General features: G+C 38.5%; 1 protein-coding gene and 1 long non-coding RNA gene across 5 annotated transcripts; one reads left to right on the forward strand and one right to left on the reverse strand.

Moving 5' to 3' along the window:
* Nucleotides 1–180: 180 nt before the first annotated feature.
* LOC148869954 (uncharacterized) lies at nt 181–18,915 on the forward strand. The gene is made up of 2 exons (XR_016107456.1): nt 181–619; nt 18,649–18,915. It is a non-coding gene; the product is annotated as an uncharacterized LOC148869954 (long non-coding RNA).
* Nucleotides 702–22,842, reverse strand: LOC148869955 (uncharacterized). Of its 4 annotated transcripts, none has more exons than XM_088970931.1 (11): nt 22,633–22,842; nt 22,284–22,499; nt 17,519–17,745; nt 17,071–17,223; nt 13,415–13,564; nt 13,148–13,282; nt 12,994–13,059; nt 6,768–6,821; nt 6,542–6,649; nt 2,661–2,745; nt 702–1,225 (listed from the first exon to the last, which is right to left on the reverse strand). In XM_088970931.1, the coding sequence occupies exons 3-11, from the start codon at nt 17,714–17,716 to the stop codon at nt 957–959; spliced, it is 1,218 nt and encodes a 405-aa protein (XP_088827057.1). In that variant the 5' UTR covers nt 17,717–17,745; nt 22,284–22,499; nt 22,633–22,842; the 3' UTR covers nt 702–956. The 4 variants fall into 4 exon arrangements, with proteins under 4 accessions (XP_088827057.1, XP_088827058.1, XP_088827055.1 ...); XM_088970929.1 differs by lacking the exon at nt 702–1,225 and adding an exon at nt 1,603–2,283; XM_088970932.1 differs by lacking the exon at nt 17,071–17,223.
* Nucleotides 22,843–23,356: the final 514 nt, after the last annotated feature.

Here is a 23,356-nt window from a genome sequence, read left to right on the forward strand (position 1 = left end):
TAATACTGGTGGTTTCTGCACAGTCAAATCAGCATATCGAGTTTATATCAATTCTGCAGTAATGCAGTTCGTTCAAGTGGTCATTCATCTGGAAAATGAAGGTGCCATAGAGATAAGTCTTCGTCTAGAAAGCCATTTGGGAAAGTAGTGCATTTAAAGACATGCATCAAATGCATCTATGGACAAGAAGCGAAAACCCTGCATCATCTAATTTTCTCTTGCCCATTTGCAAGAGCGATCTGGTGTTACCTTTAAATTGGTGTCGATCCAGATAGAATTGAAGGATGGCCCTTACACCAGATCAACACTTGGTTATCCTCTTTGGAACACAACACAAGCAAGGAAGAGAGAGTACTCTTTATATTTTCTAACATAGAATTTTATCTAATTTGCCTACAAGAAAGCAGCTTCACACTCAAATATCATCAAATTTTCAATGTTCCTCAACATCTTTTGAAACCTGTTTATCTAAACATACTAACCTATATGTAGATCGTTCCTATGATTCAAACACAGGTCATGCAGGATGTGCTTTCCTTCAACAGAGTTCTCAAAGCACGTGGTTCAAGATGCTGGGCTCAAAATAGCCATGATGCTCACATCCAAGCTCAAATAGCAGGTCAGAAATCAGCTTCTTTTTAGAATAGCAGGCAGCTTCAGGTCTATACATATTTAGCACAACTAATCAAGATAAATACAGATAATTTGAAGCCTAACTCATGGATTGAACAGCTCCATTGGAACTGTCTTTAGAATTTTATACATTGTTTTGGTAATAATATCCATTACAAAGTTACCAAATGGCCCATATGGTAAAACCATATGTTTGAAGTCCTTTTGCAAAAGCTATTGACTCAAATGGACCATCTAATCAGTTTGTAATGTTTTATCTACGGTAACAAAGACGCTTTACTTTTTGCCAAAGAACAAAAAGGGAAGATAAGAAAAGAAAAACACTAATCACTATCACCAGAGTCATAATTTTGACATAATGTTTGAAGTCCAGTGCTTGTATCACCGGTTTTGGGTTCTTCTACATGCTTGCTCTCTTCTTTTATTGGATTCCCACTGGAAGCAATGGTTTTGGGTTCCTCTTGCTTATTTTCTTGTTTTACTTGACTTGCATTTGAAGTGAGAAGAGGCTTTTTAACAACAGAAACTCTGACTGATGAAGATGTGAAGATAAAGTTACCTTCCTTACGAGTACCAGCACTACCAATTGTTTCTGCTATGAATCAAATAGACAAAACAAATTTGTTACAAAATGAAAGATATCTGGAACTTTGTTATTTGCCCGGTGGAAATGCAATTCAAAATGAGAACATATTAAATTGAGTCAGCATGTTAATGGGCACTGGGCATATAATTGATTTTTAGGTTGGGGAATTAAACATCCAAGCCAAGTTTCAGGACAATGATCTAAAACTACAGAAAACTGAAATATGACAATAATTGCAGCATATCAAGCAAGGAGCTGTGGTTTATAAACTACATTCTAACAGATTACATGGTTTCAAGCCATTAAGTATGGTCTCAGTAATCTTTGTTGCTGTAAAAGGTAAGAGAAAGGAAGAGAAAGAAAGATGAAAGAAAAGAAAAGAGTTGTTGATCTAAAGTGTCAAAAGATGGGGTCATGTCCCCCTTTCCATAATATTTATACCATAATACAAAAATTACAATCAAGCCCTTCATTAACATAAATATAAGAGAAGGACAAAAATTCCCCTGGCACACAACACTCCCCTCTCAAGCTAGGTACAATTGTTGGATATGCCTAGCTTCACAAGATTTTCTTCTATCTTTGGTTTGGGTAATCCATTAGCCAAATAATATCTACCAACTGATCACCAGATTTCACTGAAGGTAGACATATCTCCCCACTAATTACTCTTTCATAAAGAAAATGTCTATCAACTTCTATATGCTTTGTGCAGTCATGTTGAACTGGGTTATTTGTGATATAGATGGCTGCCTGGTTGCCATAGAATAATTTCATAGGATGATAAAAAAAAAAAAAAAAAACAACTCTTAATTCTAACAAGAGAGTCCTCAACCATAGCAATTTATAGACCCCATGACCCATAACTCTATACTCAACTTCTGCACTTGATCTTGCAACTGATTGCTTTTTGCTTCTCCAAGAAACAATATTTCCTCCAACAAATGTCCAGTAACTAGATGTAGATCTTTTGTCATCAATGCATCCAGTCCAATTTGCATCTATGTAAGCTTCAACCTTGAGGTGTCCATGAGAACTATACAATATCCCCTTACCAGGAATGCCTTTCAAATAACACAATATCCTATCAACAATTACATGATGAGGAAGAAGATGTTCATGCATATACTGATTGATATTATGTTCAAGTTTATATTCCTTATTAATATTATGTTGAATTTTTTTTCTTTTTTTTGCATTTTTTTATTTTCGGACTTTTTTTTATTTTTTAGCAATTTTTTTTGTTTTTTTTTTTTTGTGCCTTGCTTCAAAAAGGTGCACAGCTGCATGCCTCACCTTGCGCCTTGCGCTTTTAAAACACTGGCAAGCCCTTCATTAACATAAATATAAGAGGACAAAAATGCCCCTCACCAAACAACACTCAATACCCAAAAGACATATTTAAAAAAAAAAAAAGAAAAAGAAAAATTACAAAACCTACCTCTACCATTTGAGCTGTCATAAATACTGCCTTTTGTTAATGAATCCGTTGGTTTTCCCGAAGGTTCTTCTGAAACTTTCCTTCTCTGCACCAGACATTCATGAGTTAGTGAGATGGTGAATGCATAGATCAATACCACTAAGTGGAACTTTACATTATGAATGGATGGACTAAATATTACAAAAACTATATTTAAAGAGCATAAAAAAAAAAGAAACTTAAGATCAGAAAACACTCAGAAAAGCTGAATGGCTGCAAAGTAAATAGAAAATATGATATTATAATAGATAACTTCTAAAATGATCAAAGGAGATTTAATTAGTTATAGATGAAGAGTAATTCTTTCCATAAAATTTCACATAAACATTTTCTTTTTGGTCAGAAAAGAATTTTATTAACCCAAAAATGAGATTAAAACATTATGATGGAAAAACCACCAACCCAAGAACAAGAAGTTTACAAATGATACCCAAAATAGTTGCTGTCTCATGACCCCCTGTTTATCTAGGGTATCACAGCCATCCCATTTGCAGTTCTTTTCACCCACTTCAATTCAACATGTAAAGTCCTTCGAGATACTTTCCACTTCCCTAAAAGCATGCCTAAATGTACAGGGAACATGACTGCTGCACTTTGCCCATGAGACAATTAACTTTTGAGTCCCCTCCCATCTCCAACTATCAGAAACTTGTTTTGCTAATCATAGGCATTGCAACAATGCCATCAATACAGATTTCAAAGAATTTCCTACTCCAATAGGCCCTGAATAAAAAGCCACCACCTGCTTTTAAAGTTCCTGAAGACCCCACCTATTCCTGCCAATCCTGAATTCCCATAGAAATCCCATCAAAGTTCAGTTTTAACTTATTAACTTCTGCCAGTTCCCATTCCATAATTATCCTGCCTTTTCCTTTAGAGGAGTGTGCCACCTTCATCCAAGCTCTTATTAATTCATTCACAGAGAAAACCTAAAAGATTTCCACTGTCTTTACCCAATGCGCAACTTTTATCTTTATGCATGGATTTATGCATATACACATGCAGATGTTTCACCATAATTACAACTATGCCATTAAAACTAGCAAGAGAATCAACTATCACAAATACTCTCTCCAACACCGGGGAGTTGGATGATTGCACCTTGAATGAGCCAATCCAAGGACAAAGAATGCAATGAATATGGCACTTGAACTATCTTGGAATACTCCTCTAGTGCTATTTCACACAAGGCCAGAGAATAATCTTTAAATACTCTTATAATTTTCCATCTTCACTACACAAAATATGCAGAATGCTCATCTTTTTTCTTCTTAAACTCTTGCCATTTTCTTGATATACCTGCTCTTCTTCTTCTTCTTCTCAAACTGAAGATTGATTCCAACTTATATTGCAATACTGATATAAATACTCATCTTTTGTCCCACTGCAATAGTTGAGAGTTAGAATAATACCAGAGATAATGAGGGGAGTGACAGTGCAATGAATCAAAGAATCAATACAATTTGCTATCATGACCCAATTGACAAAACCAGCAGAAATTGATTTTCCAATTACACTTACCTTGTAGTGAGGCTTCAACTATGGGCCAGAAAACTTCAAGAGTTTTTTTTTTTTTTAATCAGTAAAATGGATTCATTAATTAAAACTGAAGCTAAAATTTAGTACAGCTGTTGGAGAACTCCAACCAAACCCCAAATGTGAAGTCACAAATTTGCCCAAAACAAATGATGTCTATCAACCCCCTGTTTTTCCAGTACATCTTCCATCCCATTTGTGTTTCTTCCAATCCAGCTGAAGATGGTATTGAGTTCCCTTGCTAGGTAGCCCTAAATGCATGTCTCTGAGTCCAAGGTGCTAAATTAAATTGCCTCTATGTGTGCCCTCCTCCCTGGATTCCTGAATACACCCTCTATGTGTGCCCTCCTCCCTGGATTCCCAAATAGACCACATCAGCGCTGTGCTTGCTAAGTTACTATCCTCCACATAATTCTCCCTCCTTTTTGGCTACCTCAAAAAGTTGGAATTGAATAGACATAGACTTACCACATCTTGCAGGGAGACACATTTGCAATCAAAGAGAGAAGAAAAATATTCCTAAATACAAGACATAAAAGGGCAAGAGATTAGTAAATGAGGAATGGTCTCACCACAAGCTTTGCATAGTAAACACACATAAGGAGAGAAGCACAAATTAGCCCCCCTTTTCTACAACATGTCATAGGTATTAATTTTTCCAAGGAACACTTCCCAGCACAAAGCTTTAAACTTAGGAGGAATAGGCTCCAAATCTCTTTAACCGGGATGTTCACCCTCAAGAAGTCAGAAAGGAGTGAAAGGACATCAAATTCTATTGCCATTCAAACTTTCATCTAGGAAGACCGTTTCCAACTTGGTTGGTAAGAGAACAAGGGAGTCATACCCATTATCCCTCCAGCTCCTTCTAAAGCCAAAACCCCACTTTATTCCAAAAAGGGAGGTTGCACAAAATTTTGAATGTGTTCAAATTTGTATTTGGACAGAGTGTAAAGCAAAGGGAATTGTAATTTGAGGAGAAAATCACCAATCCACAAATCCTCCCAAAAAAAAACCTTATTTTCCACACCCCCACACCAAAGCGAGTGAAATTATGAAAAGTTGGAAGTGCCTCTTGCATTGATTTCCAGGGAGAGATTTAGGAGGAATGAAGAGTCCCGCCTTTGCATCCCAGCCATTTTCTGAGAAACCATGAATGCTTCAATGACCCTAAGCCATAGCTTATCACCTTCTAGGGGAAATCTCCACAACCACTTATCTAACAAAGCTATGTCTGCTAGGATCAAGTTCCCAATACCTAGCCCACCTTGTTCCTTGGATTTACACACCTATTCCCACTTCACTAATGTTCCTTGGATTTACACACCTATTCCCACCTTGTTCATTTGATCACTAGGATCCAATGATAAGTCACTTGTGCACTTAATTGCCCTAACGATCAATCTACTTAGAATCTCAATAACCAAAGTGAATAGGAAAGGGGAAATAGGGTAATCAAATCTTATTCCAATTAAGTTAATTTCTGTTTGGAGAAAAAGGGATGCAAGATCTTTGTGATTCATCACTATTTTTGCAACCAACTTAGGTCTAGATGTGTAGCACAAAGCAAAGAACTAGCAAAAGAAAGAAGAGGAGAATAGAATAGATGGAAACAAGATCAAAACCCTAGGAAATCACCCCCAACCTGGCATTCACACCAAATTCTGCAGAGAAATTTTCTTTGTTCATTAGCCAAAAAAAAATTGTTCTTCAAATGAGCCTTACAAGCTTAATAAGAAAGAAAATTCCAAAGGAAGAAACTTGCCCCCCAAGTTAGCTTGCCCAACAAGCCATGTACAAAAAGAAGCTAGATTACATTAAACTTTCCCCAAACAATTACGAACATAAAGCCAAACAAAGGGAAATAACTAGGCTACGACCTGTCCCCAAACATAACCCCCTAAACATGCAAAATTACAAAAGAAACATCCTTGCTGTCCAAAAATGTAAGAAAGTTAAATACATCCTTTCCAGCAACAAACTCAACCACACAAAGGACATCTTAAGGTGGATTGAAAACTCTAGGATCCTCCCGAGTTGATAAACTGCTAACCCATCTCCCATGTGGGCCTCATCTCATTGTAATGATGCCAAATAAGCATAGAAGAAGCTTTGGTTAGCTTTAATATGCCTTAAGTTAATTCCCATCAAAAAGACCCAATTTATAATACAAATTTAAAGAAATCCTACCATGGAAGTGCAGGAAAAAAAGGCATTGATTTGTCATAAGTTTTCATAAACATGTGCCATGTTTGTACCAATCTCTGTTAAAATAAAAGGAATACAATACAATCAGAGGAAAATCATACTTTGGAATCATTTTGTGCACCAGTATCAGTTGAAAGCAGATTTAAATTGTTGTCATCATCCACATCTTCATCCTCATCATGAATTCTTTGAACAAAATTTCTTGAACCCTGTGTCAAAATTTAAATTAGAAACTATAGGATTCCTGGTTATTGAAAGTAAATAAATAAAGACTCCTAGCAGTAAAATGATATAAATCTAGAATCTGTAGGGATGTCGTATACCAACTTGAAAAACAATTGACCTTATAAGTGCTTCATCCTCTTCTTCCAGTTTCTTCTCCTGCCAGGCAAATAGATATTTCAACAAAATCAGAACTTGAAAAATATAATTAATGGTTGAAGGACCACAATTTTTATCAATAACCAGATCAAAGAAATTTACCAATATGTAATCAAAGCTGTCAGAAGGCACAAACATCTAGTTTATACAACAATGGAGAAACCAGAATGCAAGCCTCAAGGCTGTGTTTGATTTGATAGAAAATAAGAGAGAAACAGAAAGTTGAGGGAAAGTCTTCAAGGAATTTCACAAATTTCTTAAGAACTTCCCCTCAACTTTCTCTTTCTCTCATATATGCTATCAAACCAAACTTAGCCCAAAGAAGAAATCCAAGAAATATCAGATATATGAAAATAAAATAGCTATCATCCTGTCGCTACACTAATCCATTCAAATGAAATGTTCACTGTAGATTCCAGATGTCTAGCCTCTCTAAGATAATATCAAGACATCCATGGCCTTCCAAGAGAATAAACTCATTTCTGAGAAATAAACAACTACTCTCCTCCAAGATGGTACATTAATAAGAACTCTTGAAGCATGTTTTTTTATTAATATCTGCAAAATTTTTTTATCAGTAATGGTAATTTCATTAAGAAAATTAAAATGAGAAACAGTACAGAAGCTGAGTAGCCTCGACTACCCCACTAGTATTTAAACTTTGCCACTTATTAACTTTTGATTTCCAGCCTAACAACTGAGCCCAAAAACAATGTTCCTGTTAACTCCTTGCTTCGCTAGCTGTTCTGCAGAACCATTTGCTGATCTTGGAGTCCACTGAATTAACAACTGCATGTCCTTGGCTAGGTGATTAAGCTTCTTGATTTCATTTCTGAACAATCAGGGAGTCTTTTCATTCTGCTTTAGCCAACTTATAATTACTCTGGAGTCGCCTTCTACAACCCGCTTTCTCACTCCTAATTCTATAGCTTTTTGTACCCCAAAAACCACTGCCTTTAGTTCAGCTGTAATGGAGTCTCCCCATCCAATAGGGCCTGAATACAGCCCCACCACACAGTGAGTCTTATCACCCCTCCAATTCCAGATACCCAGGTTACCAAAGCTGCTCCCATCAAAGTTTAATTTGAGGAAACCAGACTCAGGGGTCCCAGTTTCTTAAGACCTTTGCTGATGACGAGGATGCTACTGTCTTCCAATTTTTGAGTATATCACCTGCAGTAAAATCTGAGATTGAGAATAATCCCAAAGATTTTACCCACGAGATCACTTTTATCATGATCCCTTCTATCAGCATTTCCTGGCACCTTTTCTTTTCTTCAAAAATTCTCAGATTTCTCTCCTCCCATAACACCCAAAGCACTGCTGCCAGGTAGACTGAGAGTTGGTGGCAGAAAATAGTTTCCTGAATGAAGGAGATCTACAATTCAAGATTTTAATGGCATTGCAATTTCTCTCCTCCCATCAAAGTTCAGATTTAGCTGATTTGGTCTGGTGGTTTCAATCCATTCTTTCATTTTTCCCGAGTATTGTGCCACTTCCCTCCAATTCCTTAATATTAATATTTCTGAAGAGGTTTAAAGTTCTAATCCAATGTACAGATCTGATCTTTATGACTTCAATCGTTTCCTCCCTAGACATAAAATTCATTGAAAATCTTTTGATTTATTTCTTCCCAGATAGACCATACCAAGGCTGCTCTTACCACCTTCCACATACATCTTCCCTTTTTTTTCTATTGCCTCAGGAAATTTGAGATGAACAAACTCACTACATCCTCTGGGGGAGGCCCATTTGCAACCAAAGAGAGAGCAGAAGTATTCCCAAATATAAGAATCAAAGGATCAAGAGAATAGTAAGGGAGGGTTTCACCACAAGCCTTACACAGGATGACCAATTTAACAATCTCTCTAAAATTGAAGTCTAGAAGAAAACCTAAATGGGTTCTAGTGAACGTATATGGGATGAAGATGAAAACATATAGAGAAAGGAATGAGTTATGTGAGGAATTAGGATACATAAGAGATTTATGAGAAGGATCTTAGTCTAGAAGAAAACTTCACACCCACCTCAGAGCACTTGCAGTCGTTGAGTCCCATTGCTCTCTCCCTCACCCTCTCTCTCCCTATCCCATTGCTCACTATCCCTAATTAACCAAGTCTACAAGAAAAGACTAATATGTTTGAGGAAAAGGGACCTCATGTCTTTATATAACGATGTTTTCACTTGGTATTCCTAGAAATATGAAGTTATGGCCTCATCTTCATATGGGGCAAGGAAAAGAGTGTATATGAAGTGGATAGAGGATATTTGTTCATCTTCATTCGGAGTGACATGATTTAGACAATATTCAACCGATGCATAGATACTTTCATTACATTTTAGTAGTGGTACAATCACATGATACGAACATAGATGTGTTTGGAGAAAAGGGGGTTGTAATCATAAACATGAGAAAAGAGATTAATTGATCTATTCCGTTTATACATTCATAGCATTGGCTTTACTAGGCTGAGTAGTGGATGGTCATTCTCCAACCTCATCAGAGGTGGTTGCACTAGAAGAAAGCTTACAACTCAAAAAATGCTCTTATAACTTGGATACCTGTTGCAAATGAAGGAGGGGACCCCTATTTATACACTAACCCCCTCAAGGAATCCTCTAGAACTGTGTACACTTGGCATCATCTAGAAGCACCTCTAGAACATACTACCTTCTACACTCTTCTAGGGGATGCCCATTCCAATAAGATACAAGAACACTCTAGAGTAAGTCTAGATTACTCCCAACCCCTCTATGGTGTTCCACACAAACCGGATGGTTCCACAAGGTTTTAGAGAGTTCCACCAACATCTAGCCCCTTCTAGGCACATGGAGAACACTCCAGAACACCCCAGAAACATGCAAAATTGGCTAGGACCCTCAAGAAACACCTAGAAAACCTCTAGCCAAGCAACCCATTATATCACCCCGTGACATTCTCCCCCACCTAATTGTGCAACGCCCTCGTTGCACTCAATTGGCTTGTGCATCCCATTGCCTGATCAAGTGCTCATGGCTGGATGCAATCAACTTGTCCACTCATACATACGATGCTTCTGATGCAGGCAATCCCTTCCACTTGACTGCGTACTCCACCCATGGAGTTACCCCAAGAAAAGTGGTCATGGTTTCAGCAATAATCTCCTCAGGTTCCCGACCCCTTGGATATGTGGCCTGCATTGTTGCTATAGCCACCCATTTGCTCCAACCTTGATCAGTTGCCTGGCCCCTACCAATGTCCTTGCCTCGGCCTTTGCCTCGACTTGTGCCTGCATACACGACTTTGTCCTTACCTTGGACCTGCTTGTCGTGTTGTGCTGCCCTAGGTTGCTTGTCCACCCCTAGATTAGATTGGCCCCCATGGCCTTGCCCCATGCCCAGTTGTAGGGCTGATAACTTCTTCATTGTTGCACATGTCCCATCCACCAAAGGGACCATGCATGAGGTCCTTGCCTCCATGATGCACAACATCCACGCATACGGTATGGGCATAGCCCACACATTGTTGAAGAAGTCCATAGCTAATATCATCTGGTAGTCATCCATTGGCACCACGGTCACATCTATGACACCCTGCCAGCTCCCTACTTGGATGCTCACCCCCTAAGCAATGCCCTCGATCTCACGTGCTTGGGAATTAACTGTCTTGATCATGCTCTTGCTCTTTGTGATCTTTAAGCACAAGCGCTTTGCCTCCCCAGTTGAGACAAAGTTGTGAGTCACCCCCTATGTCAATCATGGCCTGGGTCTTCTCACCATTGATCAACGCCTCCACATACATCAACCTTGACCAAGCTGTGGTCTTGGTTGCCCCCTTAGCCGGCCCCTCCAGCTTCTTAACACTGCAAAGTAACTATAGTGACCCAATCTTGGCCTCCTCATGGCCGTCTTCCTGCTGCCCCATTTGTGCCACTAGTGCACTAAGCACCATACGTTGCGGACAGTCACGAGCATGGTGGTCCCCTTCACAAGTGAAGCAACTCAGCTTTGCCTTGCCCTTATCCCTTGACTTAGGTGGATTGGTCTTGTCGTTCCGAACTTTGGTCTAGGCCCCCTTGCCCTAGTAATCACTCTGCATGCCCTGGTTGTTCCTCTAGCCGTGGTGATCTCCCCCACTTATGCCGTGGCCACCCCTTGCAGACTTGGGCTCCATTGATCTACCCATGTTGCTCTCCCCCAACTTCTCTGCCTCGGCCATGGCAGTAGCTAGATCCTACACACCCCTACGTTATAGCTCAATTTCCGCCCACGGCTGGAGTCCATCCATAAAGTTGAACAACAACTCCTTGTCATCCATGTCGGGTATCTCAAGCATGAGTGTGGAGAACTCTCGTACATAGTCCCTAATCGACCCACTATGCTTCAACTTCCTCAAGTTGCATTACGCCAAGTACTCTACGTTCCCTGAATAGAATTGGCTCTTGATGTCCCACTTGAACTCATCCCATGTGTCAATGTGACACTGCCCTTTCTCCATGTCTGCATAGCACTGCCTCCACCACAAGACAATTGTATCGGTTAAGTACCTAGTGGCAACACGTATCTTGGCCTACTCATCCCTTATATGCATGCTTCAAAGCAAGGTTCTAAATATCAATACGCCCAATACACCAGCAAGAGCGTATCGGGCAACATCGATAGTGTTTTTTTTACTTTTTTTATTTTTTATTTCAAAATCGGTTCAGGGGGGTGGTTTAAGGCTCCTCCACCCCCTGAACCGGTCATAACACCAATACACCCTTTGTAGGGGCGTAATGGGGAGCTCCCAAAACGATACGTATCGGCCGATACTTTGAACCTTGCTTCAAAGTACTGCTCCATGTGCCATAAGAAGTTGTCCAACGCCTGTGCATCCCTAGCACCATTGAAGTGAGGTGGCTCAAGTGCCCTTACCTTTGGCATGTCCTTAGAGTCCCCACCTCATCCCATGCTAACAACTTCTTGCAAAGCACCACATCTACCTTCAACTCGTCTACATTAGCTTGGACCTTGGCCAAGCTTCCCATCAGCTTGGCTTCCAACCCTTCCCGTTCTTTGTCTTCCCCATGCTAGGCAAGATCCACAACCTCTTCCTCAGTTGCCTTGAGCTCCACCAGCCTGCACTCCAAGCCATCAACTCGACTACCCATGTATGTGAACTTGTCTTGCATGTCTCCCATGGCAAGCTCCAACCTCGCCATCTTGGCCTCCAACGCAGCAAGGACGTCTCTTGACGCTTCCCTTGTCTTTTTTGAGTGGCCCTTCTCCTTCTTTTGTCTTGCTATTGTCAAATCCATCCTACATCCTATCCACGCACAAACTCCCACGCGCCCCTAGCAAAGTTGCTTTGATACCACTTGTCACAACCCGACTGCTCCCGTTGGCTAAGTCGTGTGGCATTCACTTGGCCCTCCAAGTAAGTCAGCCAAACTGCACACCCGAAACCCTTCTTCCTAGGTTGCTTAAGTTCTAAAGGCACACACCAAAGCACAAAAGAGAACACCAAGTACTGTAGGAGGAAGAGATTGTATTGCACTAGAAGAAAGCTTACAACTCAAAGAATGCTCTTACAACTTGGATGCATGTTGCAAACAAAGGAGGGGACCCCTATTTATACACTAACCCCCTCAAGGAATCCTCTAGAACTTTGTACACTTGGCATCTCTAGAAGCACCTCTAGAACATTCTACCTTCTACACTCTTCTAGGGGATGTCCATTCCATAAGATACAAGATCTTATGGTATTGTTAATAGATCAGCAAATGGAGTAGTTGAGGAATCCGTGACATCTAGGTCCAGAAAGATTTTCAATGTGACCCAATCAATCTTGTTAGGAAAAAAGAAGAAATGGCATAATGAAGGTCTTTGAGGAATCCTACTTAGAGGATTATTTAGTAAAGGAGCAAGTGCAGCCTTTTTTGGCTTTTATTCCTAGAATGAGGAGAATTATCACTTAAGGATTATTGCCCCAATTGGTATTGTTAATAGATCAGCAAATGGAGTAGTTGATTCCCCTAGCTAGGCAATGGATTAAGAGGGAACAATTGTATTAAGGGGTTTACAACTTTGCCATCCTAATAGCTAGAACTTTAATCACCTTAAGTAGTATTCTCTATCCACAATCAATAAAACTTCCAAATTGTTACCAATCATAAATAGATAAATAAATAAAAACAAAAGAAAAGCAGAATACCTTTTCCTGAGCTGTACGTTGCAGGGCCTCGAGCATTGCATCCACACTCACAGTTGCATGTCTTGACTGAAAAAGCAATGGAGTACTTTATTTCAGTATCTAAAGCACCAAATGGATTAGTGAGAATAAGTATATTGCCTAACCAGCCAGCTACCTTCATTGACTTCATTTCATCCAGTGCAGCAAGAATGTCCATTTCTCTTTTTGAATCCAGTGTTCTATTTTCCAAAGATTTCATTGCATCCCCCATCTCCTCTGCATCCCTTTTTTTCTTCTCCTTCTCCACTTCCTGATGAAAAAAAAAATAGAATTAAAAATGAAATCTTGAAACAAGTTGCTAGATTTCAAGAAGCCAATGAAGAATATATGCACAAATTATTAAAAAATAAAAATGATCATATATTATAAGCTAGTTGTTCACCTCATCCTCTCCACGCCAAGGCTCAAAATTTCGAGTTGCACCTGATTCGACAACATAGTCCGAATTTTGTGGATCAGTCTTTATTGTCAGTTCAGCTGAACATTTGGTGCATTTGAAGTAGAACCTGAATATTTGGATTCCCAAGTATGTCTGAAAATGATTGAACACAAATCAAACTAGGTCAGTGAATGGAGATTCACAGAGAGAAACAAGGCAACAAATTAATATTTTCCTTAATGAGATAATGTAATGTGAATCCAGCAGTTTGTCTTTCTAATACTGGATGTCAGATCTTTTTTTGCACAAAATGCACAATCACCTTTTGGTACTGTCAAGAATTTATTCAACTTTACCAACCAAAAAAACTTGATTCAATTCCCAAGAAGATGAGTACAAATTATGAGATGAGTGTAAGAGTTATAGCAAAACATAGAGAAAGAGAGAGAACAAACCTCTGATAGAAATTAGCATCATCTTCACCATTATTACAATTAGTCAGGTGATTTAGTGAAGGAGATCAAAGGCCTACAAAAATTCCATTTGGCATGTAAATTTGGGGCTCAAAAGGAGTTCCTCTATTCCTCCCCCCATCATACATTCATGGAAAAAAAATGGTCAAAGAGACCTTGGCAAATGCTCCAGATGATCCCTCTTTTAGGAGAACTTTTAATTTAAATTTGGAAAATTAAAGTAGTATTACTAATCTAACAGACCTATGACCTACAACCCAAGGTTAGAATAGGGCTGATATCTACTGCAGGATTCAATACATAACCAAACCAGAAAATCCCTAGTCTGATGAATAGTTTGGTTGGCCACAGGATTCCTCTATGTGGCTAAAATGGAGTAGGTCATATAGGAAACTCCCCACAAGATAAGGAAACTTTTTTTGCTATTACTATTACTACAATTGTTGTTGTTCTTAAGAAAATCTATTCATATTAAGAAAACTCCCCAAGAGGGACCAACATTGGGTAAAGGCTTTTTTGTCCTTACAAGATATCACCAGATAGAGGCAGTAGGAGGTGACTACAAGTAGGAATTAGGGAATTAATCTCAATATGGTTGTAAGAAACTCTAGCTATATGAATGAATGAATATACAATCATTACTGTGAAGCTGGATAGAAATAATTACTTTGAATGGGCCCACTTTACACGTCTATAGGAGGGTGTGCAGAACTCAGCTCTTTATCAAAGCTGAGCCAAATATTAAAAATCCATGACAAGGAAAGTGGGCATAAAGGAACTTGATTTTTGGTTGATTAATTCTCAACCACACCTGAGTAGCAATTACCTATGGATGAGTACTAAAGAAATCTAGGATAACCCGTCTGCAACTAACCCCAGGCCCTTAATGTTGCCAGGGTGTACAAGCTTAGTTTGAGGTTAATAATCTCAAGTAGGGAGATTAGCCTCTAATTGTGACAGGAGATAGATTACTTGGAGACAGTTAAATGGGGACGTTCTAAAGATGCAGCAATCTACAAGAAGCTTGTAGAAAGGAACCGGATGTTCAAATTCCTAGTTAGGGTGGGTTCCTAAGTATGCTTTACATGGGAAAATATCCTCAATATTATGTCTATGCCTAAGCAACAAGTTGCCCATAGAGGGCCACCTAGCTTTTTTCTACATGGTGCTAGAAGGCTAGGGATAGACCAAAAAGGACATGAGTAGAAGTAGTAAGAAATGAATAAAATGTCAATAACTTAACAATGAGTGGCTTTAAACAGAACAGAATGCAACGTAGCCAAGCCCATATAGTTGGGATAAGGCTTGGATGACGATGATGATGACAACGATGATGATGATGATGATGATAACAATGATATCTTGAACCCTTGAAGACTTCAAAACCTAAACTGGTAAGCAAGAACTTAAATTTTGCCCAATCAACACATTCTTCATGATGATGATAATATCCAATCGACATCCTTTCTTTTTTCCTCTTCCTAGGACAAAAACAAAGGCTCAGCCCCTATATTTTTGGAATTTTCTATTCTTTCTTTTTCTTCTCATGAATATGTAAATTTTCTATGATATATCTAAATAGTAACATGATTTCAAACACTTTGGGGTGATTGGTCCATTAGGGTAATCGGAACTCTTATCATTTTTTTTAAGTAAATAAAAAAACAAAATTTATTAAGAAGAAAAGAGGTTACATCAAAGAACAACGGGTGATGAGATTTCAACCTAGAAACAGAAAGACAAACAAGAAAATAACTATTTCAAGCTTTTATATTCAATATCATAACCAACCACAAGACCCATTCAATTCATGTGTTTCCCAAAACTTTTCTTCAAGAGAATGATACATCTCAACTCTGGTGAGATAAGTATCCAGCCCATGATTTTTTATCAAATCCTAAGCACATCTTCATTTTGTTGCATGCCTTTCCTTCAAAGACCCATCTATTCCTTTCCTTCCAAACTTCCCAACATACAGCGAATGGAATGCAGCTCCAAAAGATTTTAGCTTCTTTGCTTCCATTTAGAATTAGGCCAACATGCAAAAGTTTCTCCTGGAAATTTCGAACACCAAACAGATTTGTAATGATTCTTTTTTTCTCCTTTAGTCCTTCGAGGGCTCCTTTTAAATACATATAATTAATATACATTTAAACTCTTTGGGGTGTGGATCGACTCACTCAGTTAGACACCCCAGAATTCTGCTATCTACTCTGGTGTTTTCTCTTGTACGAACTGGGTTGGTGACAGCTTTATTGTGACATTTTTTTTATCAATAACAGAAATCAATTTATTAATGGATAATAAAATTACAACAATCCAGGAAGAGGTAAAGAGGCTTAACTCTCCCGAAAAAAGAAAAAAGGAAAGAAGATTACAATACAGCCCAAAACATTTGTTCCCTTCCCGCCCCTTGTTTCGCCAATATGTATCTGCAAAAGCATTTGCAGTCCTCTTCACCCATTGAAACTAAACCTCCAGCCCCCCTAAGTAGCCATTTAGCCTCGCTTCTCTCATTTGCATATTTCCACAATCCATTGTCCCTCTGTAACCAGCTTTGAGTCTCCTTCAACAATCAGTCTATGAATACTCAGCTCGTTTGTCTTTCTTAAACCTTCCATTAAGGCACATATCTCAGCTCTCAGAGAGCCACCATTCCCAATGGGGCCTGAAAACAAAGCAATCACCTTTCTATTCTCATCTCTGAACACCTCCCAACACCCGAGGGCCCAGGATTACTTTCACTACTGCCATCAAAATTTAATTTTACACATTTTGGGCCTGGTGGATACCATATGGGAGAGGTAATTGATGAAAAAGGAGCAGAATTCGCCACTTCCATCCAGCTATTCAGTAGCATAACTGTAGAGACATCAGCAAGCATACCCAGAGACTTCAGCTAATGCACGACCCTAACCATTATTACCTCAATGATGCCTTCTTTGTTCCTTTCCTTATCAGACAAGGTCATAGAGCTCCTTTCTTCCCATATAGTCCAGCAAATGGTAGCCCTCACACACCTCCATATAGCCTTACCCCTTTTCTTAGGCCATCTAAGGAAAAAAGTGGCAAACAAGCTTCGTATATCTGGTGGAAGGGTCCACCTGCAATCAAATAAAGAAATAAACCATTCCCATATATCAAAAACAAAAGGACAAGAAATTAGTAAGTGGTAAGAGCTTTCACCATTAGCCTTGCAGAGGGTGCACCAATTTGGGGACAAGCACCAATTTGGCCTTTTCTTCTGGAGTAAATTGCATGTGTTACATCTTTCCAAGAATGCCTCCCAACAAAAAGCTCCAATCCTTGGAGGGATTGGCTCACCCCATATTTCCTTGACTGGGAAAGATTGAATAGAATTATTGGTTTGTCATTGTATTTGTCATTGTATTCAGATTTTTTATGAGCACATAAAATGATGAAAGGGGCAGCCAAATCTGATTTTGGCTTTCTCCCATTCTTTTCAATTTCTCTCTTCTTCTCTTCTCTGCAAAAGCTTCTTTTCTCTTTCTTTTCTATCACAGGTTTCAAATCAGATTGCAGTTTTGCACTTTCTACTCACATCAAAGCACAATTCTCATAAAATTGCAAGTAGAGGAAAACATAAATCCAAAAATCAAAAGAGGAAGCTTACCTCCCCAATTACATCTTCTTTCCGCGAATTGAACTTGGTCCCTTTGTAAATGTAGTTCCCACAAGTATTGCACCGAATACTCATGGGAAGCATCATACGGACTTTTATCTGCTGATTCTTAGGTTGTCTCCTCCTGGGCAGCTTGGAAGGATCAAAATCTGGAGGGTAATACTTGTTAAGTACTTTCCTTTCTCCCATCCTTCTTCAAAAACAAAAACTACCAAAACCTGTCATCCAGGCAAGTGATTAAAACCCTAAATTCAGTATGGACAATCAAACAGTTTCTTTGTTCAAAGAATCAAATTATATTAACTGAAAATCCAAAAGATGGTATAAAATGGTTGTACACTCATGCAAAACAACCAAATAAATAAGAAGAAAAATCAAACATAAAGTCAGGCAATAAACTGAATTCTGGTTGTTAACTTCAATACAGGTAAATTCAAGAGCTAAATATTTTAAACTGGGACAATCTATCGAAAAAAAAAAAAACATTTTAAACTGGGACAAGAATTTATAGCCTGATACCATCACAAAAATTTAAAGCATGAACTGCGTTCTCAGCAGCATCCTGTCTCCCAATTACGGAACTCCAATAATAGTCCGAACGCATGACAAATCTATTCTATTCTATCTTTAAAAGTGCTGATCATGATATGGAACTTTCTGTGGAAGAAAACTATCCTCTCTTGCTCTCCACAGGGGTAAAAACGAGATTCCATTACATATTGATACTATCTTTAATGGGTATTGTGTGATGACAGAAATACCCTTGTTTTCTTTCATTCTTGAAGTTGAAAGATAGACATGAGATTTTGATATACTAGGGGCTCTTCATTTTCTACTCATGTCTCACATGTATGTGCTGTTGCTGGTCTGGACTTCAGCAAATGTCTCTCCTCCTTCACATTCACAGCTGTATTCATTAACAAATGTGTTTTTTCCAATCGTGGAGTTTCCATTTAAGTGTCTCTCCTTCTTCACATTCACAAGCTTATTTTTAAAACCAATGGTTTCTGTATGTACAGTATTAGTTATGGAATCAGTAGCATTGCTGCTGCCCTTCGATGGCTTACCCAAGAAATCCTAACTTCATTGTGTGGAAATCATGGTTGTTTAATGTTCAGCAGATTGTGGAGTGTGTGCACATGCATGATGAAGAGGTCATGGTTTCCCTACTAAATCTTCTGCCTGTTCATATTTTCTGGAAGTTCATAAATACATTGGGGAGGACATCTCTCTCACTATGCTGTAGCAGCCCCTCTAAAGACGAGAGACAAAAAGGTGAGCTCTGTTGCCAATGTCTCCTAGCTTTTTCTCCATTTTGTAATTTCTAACTGCAATGTAACCTCATGTTTCTGTTGCTTTCAATAAAGCAGACATTTCTTGTCTATAAATATGTTGGGGAGGACAACCCTCACTATGCAGTAGCAATCCCTCTGGAGATGAGAGATAAGGTAACTTTGGTTGCCGATGTCTCATTTCCTGTACTTGTATTTTTTTTTTTTCGTTGTTTTGTCTGTGCTATTGTAAAGCAGTCATTTCCTGCCATTACGTTATTTGTTGTTTTGTTTGTGTTATTTGTTGTAATCTTTGTTAAGATTATATTTAGGTTGTGTTTGGTACTATTGTTGTTTCTTCATGAAACATTTAGAGTTGATCAATAAAAATTGTTGAGATATACGAGTTGTCAGATCACGTAAAGGAGTCACTTCAACCGAAAAATTGCATGTTGGGGACTGATCATTGCCATTTAGAGTTGAAACATGAAATTTGACATTTTAGATAACAATAGCAATTTATATAGATCAACCCAAAACGTTTCTGATTATGTCACATGACAACCCATATTTCACACCAATTCCTATTGATCAATCCCAAATGTTTCATGAAGAAATGACAATGGTACCAAAGACAACCTTAGTAATAACTGCCATCTGAAATGTAAAGTGAAATTAATGAATTATGATTTTGAACCCAATTTCTAATTGAAGTTCCTGCTTTGAGTCATGCACGGTGCAGCTTGAGATTTGAAATGCATAACTGATATCTTAATTTTTTTTATAACTAATATTTTAATTCAAAATGTGGAGCCAATATCAAATTTCAGATTGAAGTTTAGAGCCAGCTTTTGGGTTAAAGTCAGTCTTAAACCCCATTTTCAGCTTTTGGGTTAGAGCCAGCTCTTACTTTCACACACAGGATGAACAATGGTATCAATGATACTTTCCTACAAAGAAAATCTCTAGTGCTTACAAAACCCCTACAAACACTTCACAAGTTCACATGAAAAGTTTAATCCTAGGTGGCATTTTCAACTTCCATGGATTATTAATACAAAATTGAATATGAGCAGGGAAACTAATAACTGATTCAGATCATATCTTCCCACAGAAAATCTACCAGATCTGGTAGCAGTCCAAATCAACTTGTCTTCCCTTTTTATTTAAATGTGAGTGCTCATAATTTTATTAACCACTCCTTTAAGGAAATGTTCTGCTACTTTCCTATGGTCCCCTTCACCCAAGTTGCTACAAGTTAAATCATTCACTTTCATATACCCGATACATGGTTTTTGGCACTGTTCTCTTCCTTGTTTGGGTACAGGTGGACTCCCCCAGCTAATATGCAAGCAGTGTTTTAAAAGCACAAGGCGCAAAAAAAGCGCAAGGGCCAATTTGCACCTGATGCACAAGGCGAGGCTTGCGCCTTTTTAAGAAAGGCACAAAATTACAAAAAAAAAAAAGCTAAAAAATCAAAAAAAAAAGTCAGAAAATTCAAGAAATGCCAATTTTTTTTTAAATGCAAAAAAATCAAAAAATATTAAACATAGTGTTAATAAAAAATATAAACTTAAATTTTAAAATAAATTATTTAAAAAACCTATTATCTAAAATTAAAATACATAAACATAACATGTAAATTGTATTCAAATGAAAATTTAAAAATAAAAGCAAACATATAAATCATTTTCAAGCATGCAAAACCCACAATCTCTTTTTTTCCTTAATTACATTGCTTCAAGTAGTAAATGTGAAGTAAAACATATTGCATTCTTGATTCTATGAGTCGCCTTTGTACCACGCCCCTCGAGGCAAGCCCGAGCAAGTCTATGTTAGGGTCTGAAATTCTTATTTCTCGCATAAAAAATAATGATTTTATAACTTTCATTGCCTTTTAAGAAAATATTTTATTGCAATGAATGAATGAACAACAATAGCAAATAGGGGGTGCGCAAAATGCGCCTCGCCTGTGCGCCCAAGTTCACCTTTTAAATCACTGTATGCAAAGCCTATTTGCTTCTACCTTTAAAGAAAGAAACACAACTGAACACCCCATTTAGGATGACTAGACCAAATGTGGCTATCCCCCTTACTATCAAAGAAAACCCCATCAAGAATTTGTAAGAGACCTGAAACAAAGTCCAACTTTGTTTGCCTTTGAAAGATGAGAGAGTAAACAACGAAGGGAACAACTCCTTTAAAGGAGCCTCACCCACTCATAGATCTCCCCAAAATTTAATTTTATTACCAGAGTTGTGATCAAACCTGATATAATTAAGAAAGTACAAGAGAACCTTATAAATAGCTTTCCATGGAGACATATTGGCACCCTGTTGGATACTCCAACATCCCAACCATTCTCAGAGAACCCATAAATGATGACCATCACCTTATGCCACAATTTATTTGTTTCTTGCAAAAATCTCCACAACCACTTGCCCAATAGAGCCATATTCTTTTCTTTCAATCTACCTAAACCAAACCCGCCACATTCCTTCCTTTGATCACCACTTCCCACCTAATTAGGTGATCTTTCTTCTTAACCAACTTTTTCTCCTACAATTCTTTAAATATAATTCTTTCTTCTTAACCGATTCTTTAATTTGAGATTTGATTTGATCAAACTCCTCTTTTTCCTCAAGCTCAACCAGCATTTGTTTATCAATATCCATGCTTTTATTTTACATCCCCAAACTTGTTTACATTCCACCATTTTAAGTTTTTAACTTCCCCTTGATAGTGTCTAATTTAACACCTTTTTTGAAAGCTAAGTGAAATCCCTTTATATTTAATTTCCACCCTTCTTGAACAATCTTTTTTATAGTTCTGATCCCCAAACCACATTTCAAAGAACTGGATAGTTTAGGTCTAGAGTTAGTTTTAAGGTAAATAGGCTTGTGGTCAAAACCCCATTCAGACAGGCATTAGCCTGACGTTGGGGAACATATCCAAACTTCTCAACAAAGACTATCTAGGTTTTTCCTAATACAAACTACCCCGGTTCTTCCATTGGCCCATGTAAATGTCCCTCCAGTAACATTAATTTCCATATCATTAAATTGATTAACTAAATTTATTAGAACACTATTCACACTAGAATTACAATAATTTGAATAACCAGCAATATGATCCACATCAACATCACTAATATTCAAATCCCCATTAAGCATACAAGGCAAATTGAACTGCATGAAATTCATGATCAAATTACTCCAGAAAACTTTCCTTTGTTGTTTTTTGGTTCACCATAAATAAAACATAATAACCAATGAAGGGGATAATGATTTCACAACCAAAGTAACATACCTGCTGAATGCATCAAACAGTTCGTTACTTATGACATTTTTTTCTAAAACAGGGCAAGCCTACCAGCTAGCCCTTCAGGGGACACCAAATAATAGTTAGAAATTTTCAAGGACACACCCAGTTTACTTGCCTTTATTGTCAGAGATTTTTGTTTCCCAAATACATAGGGAACCTACCGGTTTAGCAGAAATAAAATTCCTAGGGTTGCGACTTGCAGTCGGTCACAGCCAACACCGCGACATTTCCCACATCCACAAGTTCAGATTTACGGGTTCAGGTCATTCCAAAAACACCATATAGGCCAAGTGCACTTTGTATATCAAATTAAAGGGCAAGTGCAACTTCTGAAATAGTGTGTATTTTACGCTTGACCGCCGCGCCGATCAATGTATCTGCAACAATGGTGGAGACGGAATTAGAAAAGAGGGCTGGGGTTAGGGGGTGGGGAATTTAACAAAGCAGCGCATTGGTGGGATTTTAAAAATTTTAAAAGGTTAAAATGGGCAATAAAATTTCGTCCACTACCTTCTAAGTTCGAACCGGCATGGAGATGGAGGTAGCTAGCCCGCTGCCGACGAGAGGGTCGGAGACATTTCTTGCATTTGGAGGAATCGTTCGAAGGTGCAAGCGAACGACCCCGACCGCTGGAAAGCAAAAATTTCCGCGTTCGCGCCTTTGCGGGGTCGTTTCGGTGCTACCAATTCTGTGTAGAAATATATCCTTAAGCCTAATTCCATATTTACCTTGAAAGTTCAGGTTTAAGTGCTGATGTGGGTTAGCTTGGCCCAGCCCACATGGGGCTAGAAGGCCCGGCCCACTAACGTCTGTTAACGTCAGCCAGAGTAGGCGATAGTCCTAATACCTTCATAGGGAGCCAATCACATAACTATTTGGCATACTGTCAGGGCCTACATCCTGACCTCGTATAGCTCTCATCTGAGACATTCATCTTCACCTATCACCAATACATTCAAGTATAAATAAGAGATAACTGCCCCTTGAAAAGGGGTTGGAACGGAGTAAATCCAACATTTACTCACTCATTTACTTTCAGCACCTACATTGTCTACCTAGCATTAATTATGTGAGATCTGGTGCATCTGAGGACTCTCTCCAAGAGCACTCTCACACTCTCCCCAACTTCACACCTTGTACTGACTTAAGTGTTGGAGCCTCCACCTCTGGTATCCACCCCAAGGTCTCTAACACTTCCTATCTTGTAGTATCTCAGGCCACCAAGGACCTTGCC

Source organism: Nelumbo lutea, chromosome 2 (assembly GCF_056320005.1).
Source record: "Nelumbo lutea isolate HS-2025 chromosome 2, American lotus-T2T, whole genome shotgun sequence".
NCBI lineage: Eukaryota > Viridiplantae > Streptophyta > Magnoliopsida > Proteales > Nelumbonaceae > Nelumbo > Nelumbo lutea.

Coding starts and splice junctions, on each gene's coding strand:
- LOC148869955 (XM_088970929.1), bottom strand. CDS start 17,716: ATGGGAGAAAGGAAAGTACTTAACAAGTATTACCCTCCAGATTTTGAT. Junction 6,650..6,767: donor TAAGGTCAATTGTTTTTCAA/GTTGGTATACGA, acceptor ATTTTGACACAG/GGTTCAAGAAATTTTGTTCA. Junction 2,746..6,541: donor GTGCACAAAATGATTCCAAA/GTATGATTTTCC, acceptor TGTCTGGTGCAG/AGAAGGAAAGTTTCAGAAGA.